Source organism: Alosa alosa, chromosome 3, assembly GCF_017589495.1.
Source record: "Alosa alosa isolate M-15738 ecotype Scorff River chromosome 3, AALO_Geno_1.1, whole genome shotgun sequence".
NCBI lineage: Eukaryota > Metazoa > Chordata > Actinopteri > Clupeiformes > Clupeidae > Alosa > Alosa alosa.
In genome coordinates, this window is record NC_063191.1 from 16,447,242 (window position 1) to 16,463,750 (window position 16,509).

The 16,509-nt window shown below is 43.7% G+C and overlaps 1 protein-coding gene across 2 annotated transcripts in view; it reads left to right on the plus strand.

Annotated features, from left to right (window-relative positions):
- Positions 1 to 16,509, plus strand: part of stk39 (serine threonine kinase 39) — a 33,826-nt gene that overhangs the window by 14,522 nt on the left and 2,795 nt on the right. For both annotated transcript variants that reach the window (XM_048238757.1, XM_048238758.1), the window contains 3 exons: positions 13,102 to 13,154; positions 13,763 to 13,831; positions 13,976 to 14,040. In XM_048238757.1, the coding sequence (XP_048094714.1) occupies positions 13,102 to 13,154; positions 13,763 to 13,831; positions 13,976 to 14,040 (187 nt within the window). The remainder of the gene's footprint in view (positions 1 to 13,101; positions 13,155 to 13,762; positions 13,832 to 13,975; positions 14,041 to 16,509) is intronic.

Sequence of the window (16,509 nt, forward strand, 5' to 3'; positions counted from 1 at the left end):
GCGATATTGGTGATGCGAAAGGCTCTACCTACAATAGACTACGCGCACAAAAGGCTCTTCCTCTCCGGTGAAGCGTTAACTATGTGGTAAAGGCATCTTCTGTTGTATTCTGCTCCTTACATCTTCACTCCGACACTGAATATCGTATATCGTACTATATCGAATATCGCACTGAATATCTTTAACAATATTAAAGAAGCCCTATGCAGGTCTGGTTATTTCTTTTGCTGTTTCTGGGTTTTCGCCTGATTTGGGCATGCATTTTTCACGACATAGCTCCCCCTGCAGCTTCGGTAACAAGTGACTGCTACGCTAAACCCCCACTAACTAGCGAGCTAGCCATCAAGAAACCAAGCTAAACACATACAGGGCTCACAATAAAACGGTCGAGCAAACACATTGTTCAAGAGACCATCAAACCACATTACAAAAACGAAGTTCACCCAAGGGTAGGCTACTTGCTTCAAAAGCAACAAAGCCAAGTCGAGTCCGTTTTGCAGTCTTCTTAGAAACTACAATCTGACTACATTTTCGAGGCGCGATTGGATACTTCCGCTGAGTCACATCCGGATGTGTTCGGACCGTGACCAGAAAGTTGCATATTCGGTTTTTCCGCGGAGAAGCACTAGGGGGAGACGAAGCACCCACCAAACGACCCAAAAAGTGTTGTAGAACCATCAGAACGACTCTCAACCTGCATAATTAAGGTCATTTTTGCTAAAATTGTTGCATAGGGCTTCTTTAACACATGCCTAAATCCTTCTTTATCGTAACGTGCTGATTCCCTAGTGCAACACCCATCCGTGTAGATACTAATTACATTTAACAATTAACATTCAAACACACCTGGCTCCACCGGAAACAAACAAGCCTTTCGTGCACGTAGCCTATTATGCAGGAAATTAACCAAAAAGCAGAATTACATAGGGTAGAGCTAGGGGAAGAGATGGGTGTGTTTACCTTCACATTACCGAGTTCCATTAAAGTTAATTTGAAGTTGGTACCAAAATCTCATTGAAAACATATGTCACAAATTGGTAAATTGTTGTGGTGCTTTAAGCCATAAGGCAAATGTCAAAAACCCACTGACCATTGCCATTCTGAGCATGGCTTCTGTATTCAACCTGAACGCATCAACACTGCTCCTTCTGCTGACACTGACAATGATGGCCATTGAAGTAGCATAGCAAATACTGCTTATAGTATTTGAGGAGCAGTCTAAGCCACGGGGCTTCTTTCCTGACGCCATTATAAGATGATCTGCTGTAAGCCCAACAGTGCTATCATGTTTACTGAGGACAGTAAGGAGCGATGCTGACAGGCGCTGTCTCTCACAGAGCTGTGCTAATCTGCTTGGGTTGGGGGAGTTGGGGGATGGGGTTTGGGGTGGGGTGGTGCTGAGGGCCCTTGAGGGTGGTTTACAGCTGGCGATCGACAGGGCGACATGGGTCCTGTTGCATCACTTTTGATTTTAAACAAACAGAAGCCACTCAAGTCAATTCCGTTCAGAATCCGACACCATGGAGACTAGTTTAATCAGCGCTCAGATCTGCACTGCTGAGACGCCACTCACATATTTCCCTTTTTAATCTCGGATTCCATTTTGATCCACAATGCCCGTTCCCTAGGCGTCAAGATAAAGCTGTTCCCTTAATCTCAATCTTGATGGGAGCCTCGGTGGGGATTGAGTGCCCATCAGATTGTCAGCTGGTTGTGTGTGTGTGTGTGTGTGTGTGTGGGGGTAGTCGCTGCCTTGATAAGATGACTGGTGGATGCTTTTTATATGGTCCTACATACTTTCCCTTTAAGCTGTGAAATGTTCATGAGGTTGGAAATTTATAGTTATTTCAGTGAAATGTTTTTTCCCCTCACAGCTATGTGTGAGGAAAGTTAATACTTTGGAGACTTGAGCAGAACGCTAAGCAGAGTGTGCTAAATCACATGGTGATTACCCCACGGAAATCCTAATCAGTCCTCCAGAGTAAACATGCACACACACATTATTAAGTAGATTCACACTCGCACTGCATGCACTCACTCACCACCCATACCTACACACACACGCACGCACGCACACGCGCACACACACACACACACACACACACTTATTTGATTGCATATATACACAAACACACACAGATACAAAAATGTGTGAAAAGAGTAGAGGATCTGGCAGGCAGGGGTGTATTTTTGGACAGAATCGTCTCTTGAGATAATCAGTGGAGGGCTGCCTCTGGACTGGGCTCTGGGCAGATGAGATAACAGCTGTCTGCTGGGCCGTCACCAGGCCTAGTGTACACACACACACACACACACACACACATACACATTCACATACACGGATACACACTTGCCAGCAGCAAGCTAACTGGAACACTAACACAGGGAACAGTAATTATTCTAACATTGACATGTGAATTAATTGTCTCAGTGCATGGATGTTGTCCTGTAACCTTTTCCCCTGTAGTTGTCCTCACACACAGATTGCGACTGTGTTTGTATGGATGTGCGCGTTTGTATTTTAAACCCGGTGTTCTTGACAGTGTCCATTTCCCCTGTGCAGATAAATGAAGCAACGTCCGCTTTAGAAACAAAAACTTGGAGCCCCCTCGGTGTCTGAAGCTGTAGTTAGGGCATTGTTAAAGACTACAGTTAAGACTATATGGAGCGGATACAGAAGGCAGAGTCTTTATCAAGCAGAGCTCTTCCCCTGCACACTGCTGACGCCTGAGCTTTCCTCTTCTACGGCATGTCCTTTTCTGAAAGAGACGTTTGGATCAAATCTTTGCTGGATTTAGGACATGCCTGTCAACTCCACTCACAGAACCCCCGCTGTCCTCCATGACATGCTGCAGGCTGGCAGCCAGTTTGCTCTGTATTCCTCTTTGTGCTTTATTTGCATGGCAGCGCTCCCGTGACCCTGGTTATTTCCATGTGCTGCACACAGGCAGTTTTTTTGGGGGGCTCTTTCCTTTTGTGTGGAGGGAGATGGTTGACTGAGCGTTACATTGGATTGGATGCGCCGGGGTGATACCTTTTTTTCTGTGGAGGCTGAATTACATTAGTTGCATTTCATCGCGTGCGTGCGAGAGAGAGAATCAGCCGCGAGGCACTTGAAACAGACACGTCTGCAATGCAGTATTTCAACTGGGATGCCTCCTTTCCCAAAAATACATTTGTTCCTGGGGAGCACAAAGCCACAGCTTGCATGTGGCCACAGTAGTTTGCATGAAACCACTAGTTGACAGAAGGGAAATGGTAGCATTAGTGAACTAGCGATACACACGATCAGCTGACGCGCATGAGCCATCATCTGAGTGTCTGACACGCGCTCCAGGACTGTGTGGAGCTGATTTGGTCTCATTAGGGCCTCAGGCAGCCATGGAGTGCACAGCTCCTCAGTGGAGGAGGCTCTGACAAGAGGGTCAGGCAGTGCGCGTAAGCACTCTCTGGTTCCCTCGCAGTACCTCCACGCAACTCCCCCACCACCACACCTCCTCACCAAGACGCGGTGAGTTAACAAAGTGCCAACTTGTGATTTTTTCCCCCCTTGACGGAGGCCATATCTCTCTGGGGAGCAGAGAGGTTCATTTGATGGGCGAGTGAAACTTCTCGCTTTTCCCCTAGAGAGAGAGAGAGAGAGAGAGAGAGAATGAGAGAGTCCCAGAGAATCTCAGAGTGACTTAATGGAAGTGTTGGTGGTGAGTACTGCTGGTGAGTGCTGCTAGCAGGCGAGTGGCATGATGGCCGTCATGCTTGCCAGGAGGGTGGACAGCTCCGTGGGCTTGACTCGGAGAGGGGGGGGGGGGGTGCAGCAGATGCTACAGATTCAGCAGGAGTGTGCTAAAGTGGGGATTTCTAGCGCAAGGGACAGGTTTCTGACAAGTGTTGGACAACAGGATTAAAGCCTAAGCTGACAGCAAGCAGGAAAACGAGAGAGAAAACGAGCATGAGAGAGAGAGAGAGAGAGAATTAGAGAGAGAATCATACATCAAAGGGCACAGCGAGCCACCTCTGTTTTGATACTTTTGCACAACAGATCATAATTCATATGAGGAATGCTTGAATACTGTGACTGTGAATATTAGTTTGTGTCCACACTATTGAATGCCACAGATTTATCACACTGGGCGAATCGTAATGCTAATATCAGATCATCGGTCAAATGGGGCTGGTCCAGTGCACAGCTGCTTTGTCAGGGATTTTCTAGTGGGAGGGCAGTGCCGCCCTGAAAGAAAGACCCCTAATTGCTTTTCCAAAGTGTTACGGTCTCAATTATTTTTTTTCTCTCATGGACTCCTGGCAAATAACGAGCATGTCGAGGCTGTTTTTCTCTGTTTTCTGTTGGCTGGTCAATGGATGGACCACTGCTGTGGGTATCAGTCAGAGGCCAGAGTCTTGCTGCTGAGCAACAAGCAGACAGCCTCCAGCTTTGACATCCGCCGCGAGAGAGACGGAGCGGTCCGCAGTGGTCAAGCGCGGGAGGAAATGGCCACTGCTTTCTCTCTTGATTTGTGGTGTAAATGATGGCGATGAGGGCAAACACTGGTCTCTGTCACTGCCAGAGCTTCCAGGCCTCCGCATTGATCCCCAACGATAGATGCTGCACACACACACATACACACGCACACGCACACACGCACACGCACACGCACACGCGCACGCACGCACGCACACACACACACACACACACACACACAGACTGAGGGAAAGAGCCAGCTTGGCCACCTATCACAGCAGCGTTTCCTTTTGAGTTTCCTTGTGTTGGTTCTACTTCAGTCTGAGTGCTGTTTGATTCTATTTGCACAGCAGGTAGCCATTCATTTGCTGTAAATGTTGAAATGTGGTTTTTGATTTGCGTAAATGGGAACACAACAGAACTTGAATTAGAACTTCGAATTAGAGCTAGAGATTAGATAATGGCATGGGCTATTACTGTGATGCTGTCATATGATCCCAGAAATGCCTTCAGATGCTGGCACTGTCACTGAGGATCAATAGTCTTTTAGCTTAACATGTGATGGGGGAAAAAAAAAACCCCATCAGACGCCCCCTCTCCAGTGAAGGGAGTGATTGAGAATACTGAGGATGATTCCCTCAGCTCCTCACAAAACCCTCACTTTGTTTAGATCCCAAATAAATGATTTTAAAAGTGGCCATTGATTTCCTCCCTCTCCTCCCTTCAGTTTCTCCTCGGCAGTGATTACCCCTTCCAGTCGGTTCCGCGCTGCTCAAATGGGCTCCGCTCAATCTATTTACCTCCCACAATGCAATCTGCCCGCTGCCTCTCAGGTCCTCTGCTGCCACGCTCACGCAGGGTAGGGACGAGATGTTGTTGGCCAACTGACCTCTCCGGATTGACACACAGCACACACACACACACACACACAAACACACACAAACACAGCTGGATATACAGATGTGGTTGTGACAGACGTTGCAGCGATCTCATTTCTTCTGTCATGAGGATTATAACCAGGAGATATTATTATCTCTCTTTAATTCTTACCCGTAGTGGTTAGGCTAACCTCTGCTAACTTTGAACTGTGAGCCTGTGCGTTGAACTATGAATTTGTGTGTGTTTGTGTTGACTCTAGAGCTTCAAAGTGGCAGGTAGGTATCAAACAGGAGTGCAGAGTTTCGAGCTACAGTAAAAATGTTTGAATTTGTAGGGGCAGATTTATTGTGCAATTACATAAAGGTGCACTCAGTTCAGATCGATATCCACTGGAGCAAGTTATTGACACATGAATTCTCAGTCAGATTTTCCATTTTCCGGTAACCATATTTACCCTACACTCTGCTTTAGATATAGTCTTTATGCTCACCTGCTTTAAATGTCCCCTTGTCTAAACCACTTTCATGCAGTAAGTCTAAGTGAACAGGCGCAAGCTGAGTACCAGCAGCAACATTTCAACTGAGCGCCGCTCTGAAAGGTTTTCTGACTAGCAAAGCCACTGTGTCACTGTGTGATCAGCACAGAGCCGGCATTAATAAAAAGCTAAAACCCTCTCTCCACAAATTGTGCTCCCCGTCAGCCCTCCAGAGAATGGCCACCATATATCATTTGTGTTCCTGCCAGCCCTCACTGTAATCTGTGCTAGTGGGGCTGAGTGTGTGGCTGGGAAGAGAGGGCCGAGAGAGTGGCTCTGTTAGGCCTCTGCTGCACACTCACAGTGCTTTTCTCCCCTTTGCTCTCTCTCCCTCTCCCTCTCCCTCTCTCTCTCACTTTCTCTCTCCCTCTCTCTCTCGATAGAGAAGGTCAGAGTCAAGGACACTTACCATTGCAGGGGAAAAGCTTGCAGACATTAGGCAAATCTCATAATTGAGATGATGTGTCGGCTCTCTCCCCAACGGCAGGGCGCTCCTTAACAGGAGCTGTAAAATATAATGGGCTGGTGATTAAAAAGGATTCTACCGATGGCTGAGGAGTAACCGCCGTAAACCCTACAAAGACTAGCTAGCTCTCACGTGGAATGTTGCCAGATCAGGGCCAGCTTGGGGCCGTATCGGGGGCCAGATCTCAGCCAGATCCGCTCCCCGCTGGTGCTCTGTGTCACGTGGCTGTTGTGATTTTCTGGGGTGTCTGTGTGGTGCACCTCGTGGCCATATTTTATTCCTGGGCTTTGCAGCGCGAAAGAGCCATAACAGGTTCCCATCTGTGAATCATGAAGGGGAACGGCCCTGCCTGTTGGCCGTACACTCCCTCATTCAGGAGGCTCTTGCTGTTCTCTTCTCTACTGGCTGCAGAACTAAATGTGGAGAAGGTAGTCTGTATGTGTGCATTCTTGTGTCTGTATTTCTGTGTGTGTGTGTGTGTGTGTGTGTGTCTGTGTCTGGGTAGTATGTGTGAAATAGACTGTAGGAGTCGAGGTATCTGTGCATCTGTATATTGTTTGCACTAGCTGCATTTTTTTTAAAAAGGAGGAAGGCGTTTTATTGAGCCATCAGACTTTTTATTGTCCAATCCCACCCAATCCTCACTGCACCAGCAGCACCCACAGCCGCGACAGCAGCGGCGGCACAGACTCCATGAGTCTGCTCTGTTTATCACCCAGGAGGATCAGCTGCCCCCCACCCCCTCTTCCTCTTCCTCCTCGTCGTATGTCATCCAGCCGCCCCCTTCCTCCCCTCTGCCGCTGTAACTCAGAGCGCTGAGCACCGCATGATTCACACAACCGTGCTCAAGCAGTGTGTGCATATGAGAAGGCACAAAAGACAATAAAATATCCCCACTCATGTGGCCAAAACAGACCCTGTGTGTGTGTGTGTGTGTGTGTGTGTGTGTGTGTGTGTGTGTCTGTGTGTCTGTGTGTCTGTGTGTCTGTGTGTCTGTGTGTGGGGCATTTTGTTTTATACATTGTAGTTATGGCAGGTGTGCTTTTGCGTGTTAGAGTTTTTCCCCCTCCCCTCCACTCATCCGGCTCTGAGCTCAGGAGGGAGGGCAGATGGCCGGGGCTCCTGGGAGTGGACTCAGCCCAGAGGGGAGAGAGAGAGAGAGAGAGAGAGAGAGAGGAACATGTGAGAGATGGAACAAGAGAGAGAGAGAGAGAGAGAGAGAACATGTGAGAGAGTGAGAGAGAGAGAGAGAGAGAGAGAGAGAAACATGTGAGAGAGGGAACATGAGAGAGAGAGAGAGGGAGAGAGAGAGAGAGAGAGAGAGAGAGAGGGAACATGAGAGAGAGAGGGAGAGAGAGAGAGAGAGAGAGATGGGGAGAGAGTGAGAGATGAGAGAGAGAGAGAGAGAGAGAGAGAGAGAGTGAGAGAGTGAGAGAGAACATGTGAGAGAGGGAGAGAGAGAGTGAACATGTGAGAGAGAGAGAGAGAGAACATGAGAGGAGAGAACATGTGAGAGAGGATGGAGAGAGAGAGTGAACATGTGAGAGAGAGAGAACATGTGAGAGAGGGAGTGAGTGAGAGAGAGAGAGAGAGGAGAGGGAGAGATGGAGAACATGTGTGAGGGAGTGAGAGAGAGTGGGAGAGAGAGAGTGAATGTGAGGAGGAGGGAGGGGAACATGTGAGAGAGAGAGGGAGAGAGAGGGAACATGTGAGAAGTGAGAGAGAGAGAGTGGGAGAGAGAAATGTGAGGAGAGAGAGAGAGAGAGGAGAGGAGGAACATGGGAGGGAGGAGGAGAGAGAGAACATGTGAGAGAGGGAGAGAGAGAGAGAGAGAGAGAGAACATGTGAGAGAGGGAGAGAGAGAGTGAGAGGGAGAGAGAGAGTGAGAGAGAGAGAGAGAACATGTGAGAGAGGGGAGTTGAGACGCATAGGCCTACCTATGCAGCAGCAGGTCTCTAACAAAGGGTCCTCTAGAGATCTCTCAGATAACAACAATGCTTCAACTTATATATGATGGTCTCTTGCATTTGAAAAAAAAAACTTTGTATGAATATTAATTTTGTAAATGTGAAAAGACATAGGACTTTGTGTATGTGTAAGTGTGTTTGTGTGTGTGTGTGTGCGCAATTACTTTTATTCTTTTTCATTTTCTTTTCTTTAATAACCTGCAGTTTTGTTTTGTTTTCCTTTTCTTTCTTTTATTTTTTTTATTATTATATATGTGGAGGGGGGTATGAAGGTATTATATATATGTGGGTTTAAGTGTGTAGACTATGCTCCAGACATATAGTATTCTCATGTTTGCCTATAGACATAATCATTACCTATCTGCACAGAAATATCAATATGCATGGTTGGAGAGTGTGGGGGGAGGGATGGGGAGGGGTATGAGGTGTCTGAGTGTGTAAATATGTGTATAGAAACTTTAAAATGTCTACTTGTCAGTCTATCTAATTGTATACTATATTTCTGTCTTATGCATAACATTCATAATCAACATTGCATACCTGTTTTGTTTTGTTTTTTTGTGTGTGTGTGTGTGTTTGTGTGTGTGTGTGTGTGTGTATGTATCTGTGTGTCTGTGTTTTCTGTGCATGTGTGTGCAAGTGGGTGTGTATGTATGTTAGAATATGTCTGCGTCTGTCTTGTGTGAACTTAAACATGTATGTATTTGTCTGTGTCTCTGTGTTGAGTGTTCACAAGTCTGTTTGTCGCCATTAGATATAATTTACCTACCTATAGGATATTTATCTCTCTGTAGGGTTTAGTCATTTATCTGGTAAAAAAATAATACTTTACCAGTGTCTCAATTGGATCATTATTGCACTTGAGTATACAAACATTCTTATTTCTGGCAAACTACACCATTATAATGACATTTCTTAAAATCATTTATTTTATAATGTTCAAGGAATGCACTCTTCTTCTTTTCGGAGAAAATCAGAGATAGTGATTTTGTAAATGCTGTAAATAATTCAGATATATTCATAGCACTGGAAAGCGTGGAGTAAAATGAACAGGGAAATTATTCATTACCTTCCTACAGAGATATAAATGTCCCTTCTATTAAACATCCCAATATAAAATCGGCAGGAACTCAGGGGAATTGTTGTTTGGTTTAAAAGCCATTAATAAATACATATATGTAGTAAGAAAAGGATCATCACACATATGGTTGAAACTATCAAAAACTCACAAACTCAACACAGGACACTTATTTATGTGCCATATACATTCCTCCTCTTGAATCTCCATATTACAGTGAAAACATATTTGAAGCGTTAAAATCTGACATCATTGAACTCCAGTCATTTGGGAAGATTCTAATTATAAGGCGACCTTAATGCAAGAGTAGGAACCGATTTAGATTACATTGACATATCTGGATATAAACATGTTTCTTCACTAGAACAAAACATCAATATAAGTAGTCACAGGAACAATTTTGATAACATCATCAATAGACATGGCAAGGAGGTGTTACAACTTTGCAAATCTCTTGGTCTGTTTATTGTTAATGGCAGAACAAGGGGGACTCTCTGGGTAAATTCACTTATTGCTCACCCCTGGGCAGCAGTGTGGTGGATTATGCTATAACAGATTTAGATCACAACCAAATAAATTATTTCACAGTAATGCCACAGTTGCCTCTGTCAGATCACTGCCACATTATAATTAGCTTAAAAGAAAAATTCAGTATAGAACATCAAAACCTATGAGTACACTACACCCACTTCCAGTTCAATACAAATGGGCGATGACAGACTAGAGCAATACACATCCCAGTCAAATTGCATCGAGGGTCGAAAACATGATCTACTCCCTTCCTGTTCACCAAATTTAAAAGTCTGAAGATAACATCAATGTAGCCACCAAAACATTAACAACAATATTTTCCACAATAGCCAAAAATCTTTAAAAAGACAAAGGAATAGTTAATAGCAAGAAAAACAAAAAAAAGAAATGGTTTGACAAAGACTGTCTATTACTAAGAAAAATTACGATCTTATTCAAACCAAAACACAGAGAACCAGCAAATCAGGAACTTCAAATAAAATATCATAACACCCTACAAAAATACAAATCACTTCTAAAAAGCATAAAAAAAGCCAATCACATACATAACCAGTTAGTAGAAATTGATGATCGTTAGATCAAAACACTTTTGGGACCTGTGGAAAAACCTTAACAACCCCAAAAAGAAAATTGTATCCCAATAGCAAATGGAAAAACATGGGTTGACCATTTTTGAAAATTTATACAAAAAAGAGATGAACTAAACCTGGCACAACAAAATTAACAAACCATTTAAAAACACTTGAAAAAAACACAAAAGATAAAATAAATGAATTAGACTCAGCTATAACATTATCTGAATTGAACACTAAAATAAAAAAACTGAAAAATAGAAAATCATACGGCACTGATGGAATTTATAATGAAATGTTGAAACATAGCACCCCCAAAATTAAACAAGTAATCCTGAAACTATTTAATTTAATATTATCCTCAGGCCACTTTCTGACCAATGGAAAATTAGTCAGATCACCCCATATACAAAAATGGTGACAAATTTAACCCAAACAATTATAGAGGCATATCACAAAGGCAGCAATTTAGGTAAATTATTCTGTAGTATAATCAATAACCGAATTTCAAACTTAATAAAAAAAACAATATATTAAGCCCCTCTCAAATTGGTTTCATACAAAAAAATAGAACAACAGATCATATTTATACTTTACAGACACTGATACAAAGAAAAGCGTTACAAAGGTCAAAAGCGGAAAAATATATGGATGCTTTGTGGATTTCAGCAAAAGCCCGACTCCGTTTGGCATGAAGGTCTCTTGCTAAAACTACTTGATTGTGAAATTGGTGGTAAAACATATAACATCATTAAAGACATGTATGAAAACATCAAATGTTGTATAAAAATAAATAACAAACAAACTGATTACTTTCCTCAAACAAAAGGAGTGAGGCAGGGCTGTTGCCTGAGTCCTACATTATTTAACATTTATATCAATGAATTAGCTAATAAAATTCAAAATTCATCCCTCGCCTGGTCTCAATCTTTTGGGAAAAGAAATCAAATGCCTGCTTTTCGCCAGATGATCTTCTCCTGCTATCGTCAGCGGCACAGGGACTACAAGAGAGCCTTTCTCTTTTGAGCGAATATAGCATAACTTGGGCCCTTCCAATCAATATGGAAAAACAAAAATAATGACTTTTCCAAAAAAAACATTAGAACATAAATAAATATAATTTTACCATTGGCGGAAAACAACTAGAACAAGTAAGAAAATACAACTACTTAGGACTGACCATTTCTTCATCAGGGCAATTTGATAAGCAATCAAAGACCTATCGAAAAAAAACCGCATAAAACATACTACATGTTAAGAAAATCTCTATTTCAATATAATCCTTCCATCAAATTATGGAAAAAAAGATCTTTGATTCCTTAGTAAAGCCAATATTACTATCACGGGGCGAAATTTGGGGTATAAAATATAAAGACAATTTTGAAACATGGGACAAAAGCCAAACCAATTATTACATTTGGAATTCTGTAAAAATATTCTAGGTTTAAACAGATGTGCACCTAATCTAGGCTGCAGAGCTGAGCTTGGAAAATTTCCCCTCCTTGTAGACATACAAAAAGAGCAACCAAATTCTGGCATCATCTTCAGACTAGCAATTCAGAGCAATATCACCACACTGCTGCCCAGCTGAGGTGAACACCCAGAGAGTGACCCCTTAAACTTCATAATACAAAAACACAACCTGAAAAACTGCAGCTCAAGTATTGTTTCAGTAGCAAAAGAAGTAGAGAACACAGCAAAACAAAACTACATTAACACATGGAAATGCAAAATCGAACAAGTAAATAAGCTACACTGCTACAGAACTATTGAATTGATTACAAATTGGCACCATATTTAAATGAAATTAAAACCATCGTCATAGAAAACTCCTGTCAAAGTATCGACTGAGTGATCATTCCCTTGCAATAGAAAAAGGGTAGACACCACCCAAACCTGGATAGCTCATTGAAGATCGAATATGTAAATTCTGTAATGCAGGGAGTAGTAGAGGGACGAATACCACTTCCTCACAGAATGTCCCAATTATCAACACTTAAGAGCTATATTCTACCCACAAATTGAAATCACTTGTCCCGGCTTTATGACTGCCACCAATGAACAAAACTACAATTCCTCCTGGGAGAAATAGATAAATGTGCCCACTTAGCCTACCAATATTTACAGTCCTGCCACATTTTAGAGAAAAATTCACATAGAAAAAGTGCATACAGTATATAGTTTTGTTAAATAGTTTTATATAGACTATTGTATAAGTTTCCTTTAAATTTAGATTTAAGAATGCATGTTTAAGTTTTCTTTAAACATGGATTTAGTTACTATTTTTTTAAATATAAGTTTTCTTTCTTTTAGTTTAGATAAGTTTCCTTTCTTTGACCCCCCTTAAAACAAATATTGTATATGTTTGTATTGTCATGTTACTGCTTTGGCAACACTATTTTCTGAGTCATGCCAATAAAGCACATTTGAATTTTGAATTTTTTGAGTGAGAGAGAGAGAACATGTGAGAGAGGGAGAGAGAGTGAGAGAGAGAGAACATGTGAGGAGAGAGGAGAGAGAGAGAGAGAACATGTGAGAGAGGGAGAGAGAGAGTGAGAGAGAACATGTGAAAAAGATAAATGACTCCTCAGTTTCCCATGTTGTTGTTCTGCAGGAACTCCAGGAAGGAGCTGAATGACATACGGTTCGAGTTCACTCCCGGGCGAGGTAAGTAAGCACTCGCGCTCTCACAGGCACATGCTTCCAGTGCCTGGCACACACGCTGCACAGCACACTGACTGTCGGCCACAAAAGAGTGTGTGTGGGTGTGATGGAAAGTGCTTAGCTAACCAAAGTGTGGCGTGTATGTGGGATGCAGTGAGGAAAATCAAATTTCCGTCAGTTGAAGCTATGAGTGAAACCTGGTGGAACCCACATATTGTGCTGGCTAATGGCACATCTCTGCTACAGTACATTAGCAGATGCAGTTATACAGTAGGCTCACAAAAATCACTATTTTGTCCTTGTTACCAGTCTTTTATCTAGTGGTATCCTGTGGTATGTATGGAAAATTTTTTTAGTTCACAGCCCATCCTTATTTGTATTTAAAAGAGTATGAGGGATATATTTGTGGATTTTGGCATGTCGGACGTAAGTTAACACACTTCCCATTTGTGACTGTTGCCTTGGTGATCTTAGTGCTTTGCCTCAAGTGTGCTTTTGTGTGGGTGTGCGCGTCCATGTGTGTGCCTGTGTATGTATGTGTGTGTGTGTATGTGCGTGTGTGTGCTTGTGTGTATATCCGTGTGACTTATTTGTTTGCCTTTCTCCCTCAGACACAGCGGACGGCGTATCCCAGGAGCTTTTCTCTGCCGGTCTGGTCAACGGTCATGATGTTGTTGTTGGTAATGGCCCATCTACACACTTAACACAATAGCTATTCAAAGGGGAAATATAACAAAGTACATCGGACTGAAGGATTAGTCTGTCCCTTGCATGAACTTACATTTCCGTTTAACCTGACCCCATCTCTCTCTCTGTCTCTTCAGTCGCTGCTAACCTTCAGAAGATTGTAGACGACCCGATTACCTACAAAGTGTTGACCTTTAAACTGGTGAGTGCCCGGCTGGCGAACGTCAAGTAAGGCGCCGCATCTCGACAGGCTGCGGAGAGGCGCTATTATGTTGGAGTGATGTTGAATTATATTTCTCTCAGAGAACAGCAAGGGCTGAGCAGCATGGTCCACTGCTGAGCGCCGCTGGAACATAATTGCCTGTCTCATTTTCGATGCTATCAGTGCTACATGAAGAAAACGCTCATATGGGCAAGGAAGCATGGCCCAACGAAAAAGAATACAAAGACATCTTAAATGCAGACAAGTGGTACAAGTAGGTATATAGATAGATAGATAGATAGATAGATACTTTATTGATCCCCAAGGGGAAATTCAAGTGATACAAAGTTACAGTGCCCCCCCCCCCCCCATACAGAACAAAGACATCTTAAATGCAGACAAGTGGTACAAGTAGGTATATAGATAGATAGATAGATAGATAGATAGATAGATACTTTATTGATCCCCAAGGGGAAATTCAAGTGATACAAAGTTACAGTGCCCCCCCCCCCATACAGAACCATATTGATTAGAACTACTTGTAATTTACATTTTCCTGCCTGTATGCTAGTAAGTACACTGGTTGACCCCACTTGACCTGGTGCATGACGGCACAAAACTCAAAAAGATTAAAACACACATGAAACCAGATGCCAGGCTCTTGCTAAGGCGTCCCTGTGGATCTGACAGCATGCTGCCATGACTATTTGCATGTCCTCTCAACAGAGGCGCGGTGGAGAGCAGACGACATCTGTGTGTTGGGAGGCAGCTCCTCTCCAAAGTGACCTTTCATGCCTCGTTGTCTTAATGACAGCTGGCGAGACTCACCTGTTTTGGTGTGTACTCTCGTCTTTCCCCTTGCCATCTCTCTCTCTCTCTCTGTCCTCACTCTGAGCAGGTGCAGTAGCTTACGGGAATAGAGAGAAACCTCTCATTCTTTGTGCTGGGGTATCAATATGAGACTCAATTCCCATGTTCTCTCATTGACACTGCAGGGTAGGCAGGCAGCCTGCTGTGAAATCACCCAAAACTATTTAGACTGGAGAACAACGGCAAACCCCAAAGTGTGTTTATGCACACTGCACACATATATATTAGCCTGGCTAACGTCAGACCTCATCTCATTGAGATGGGGTCTGGGAACTAGACATTCATTTTCTCGTATTCGAAACGTGGTTTACAAATGCCCAGAGCCGTTTATTGGGCGCCACGAATGTTTATCAAATGCGTCTGTACGTAGCTCATAACGGCTTCGGTGTGTCGTCATCGTCTTGCTGCCCTCCCTCCGTTCTGTGATTGGTTCCTTCGTTGAGGTGAGAATCCAGGCTGCCTAGCAGCGTGAATAAAATCGCGCGCATAAGGCAGCATGGGAAAACCCAGGCTACATATATATATACTCCCTGAATGTAAACACAAACAAATAAGAGTACACTTTCCAAGTAGTTCATAACATTTTAAGCAGGAGGATTTATGCAGCTTGTACACTTTTATGGCCAGGCGTTGGCAGAGCAGAGCATGCTGGGAATGGATTGGCAGAGAGGGTCATTTGTCAGCACAGTGCTGTGCCTGTGCCCCGCGCCAAGCGCGCCCACTTGTGCTTTTATGGCTGCGCCTCTCTCTCTGTGTCTCTGTGTCTGGTGCGCCATGCTGAGAGAGAGAGAGAAAGAGAGAGAGTCTGAGGGTAAGCTGTGAGAATGAAAGAGAAGAAGAGCAAGTGGGAGAGCAGATCGGGTAAAGATAAACAGATAGGTAAAGATAAAAAAGTACGGGTGAAGACAGAGAGGATGAGACTGTGGAGGACACAGATGGGGGTCAGAGATAGGAAGAAACGGCCCCAGCTGTGGTGCAACTGGCTGGGGCACCTGCACCGTACGCCGGCGACCCGGGTTGCAATTCCCGCCTCGTGGTCCTTTCCGAATCCCACCCCGACTCTCTCTCCCACTCACTTCCTGTCATTCTTCACTGTCCTGTCATTAAAAGCATAAAAAATAAAAAAAAGAGATAGGAAGGAATGAGGAAAGGAGTGGAAGAGGTAAGAATGGAGGGACGTAGAGAGAGAGAGAGCCATCGATCGTCTGTGAGGGAGCCACTCCAGCTGATCTGAAAGGGTGTTGGCAGTAATAAGACCTCCTCACAGGCCTTGCTTGGCTCCTCCATTTTAGGTGGAGGGTTTAGAGGCAGCCGGCAGAAGGCCCTCAGTCCACAATAAAAACCCTGCCAATAAAATGAAAGTGGCGTTTCATCAAACCTGATTAGGGGGTGGTGGTGGCTGTCGCAGGAGGACTCTGGGCGAAGAAAAAAGACTTTTGTAAACTTTTGTGGACTTTTGCAGGCAAAAAAAAGAGCCTCGACTGACCACAGCATGTTCATTACAGACATTATTATACACTTGCATAAAGCCAGAGCCAATTCCAACTTTAACGTCAGACTCAAATTCTGAACCAAATAAAAAAAAAAAAGATGAAAAAA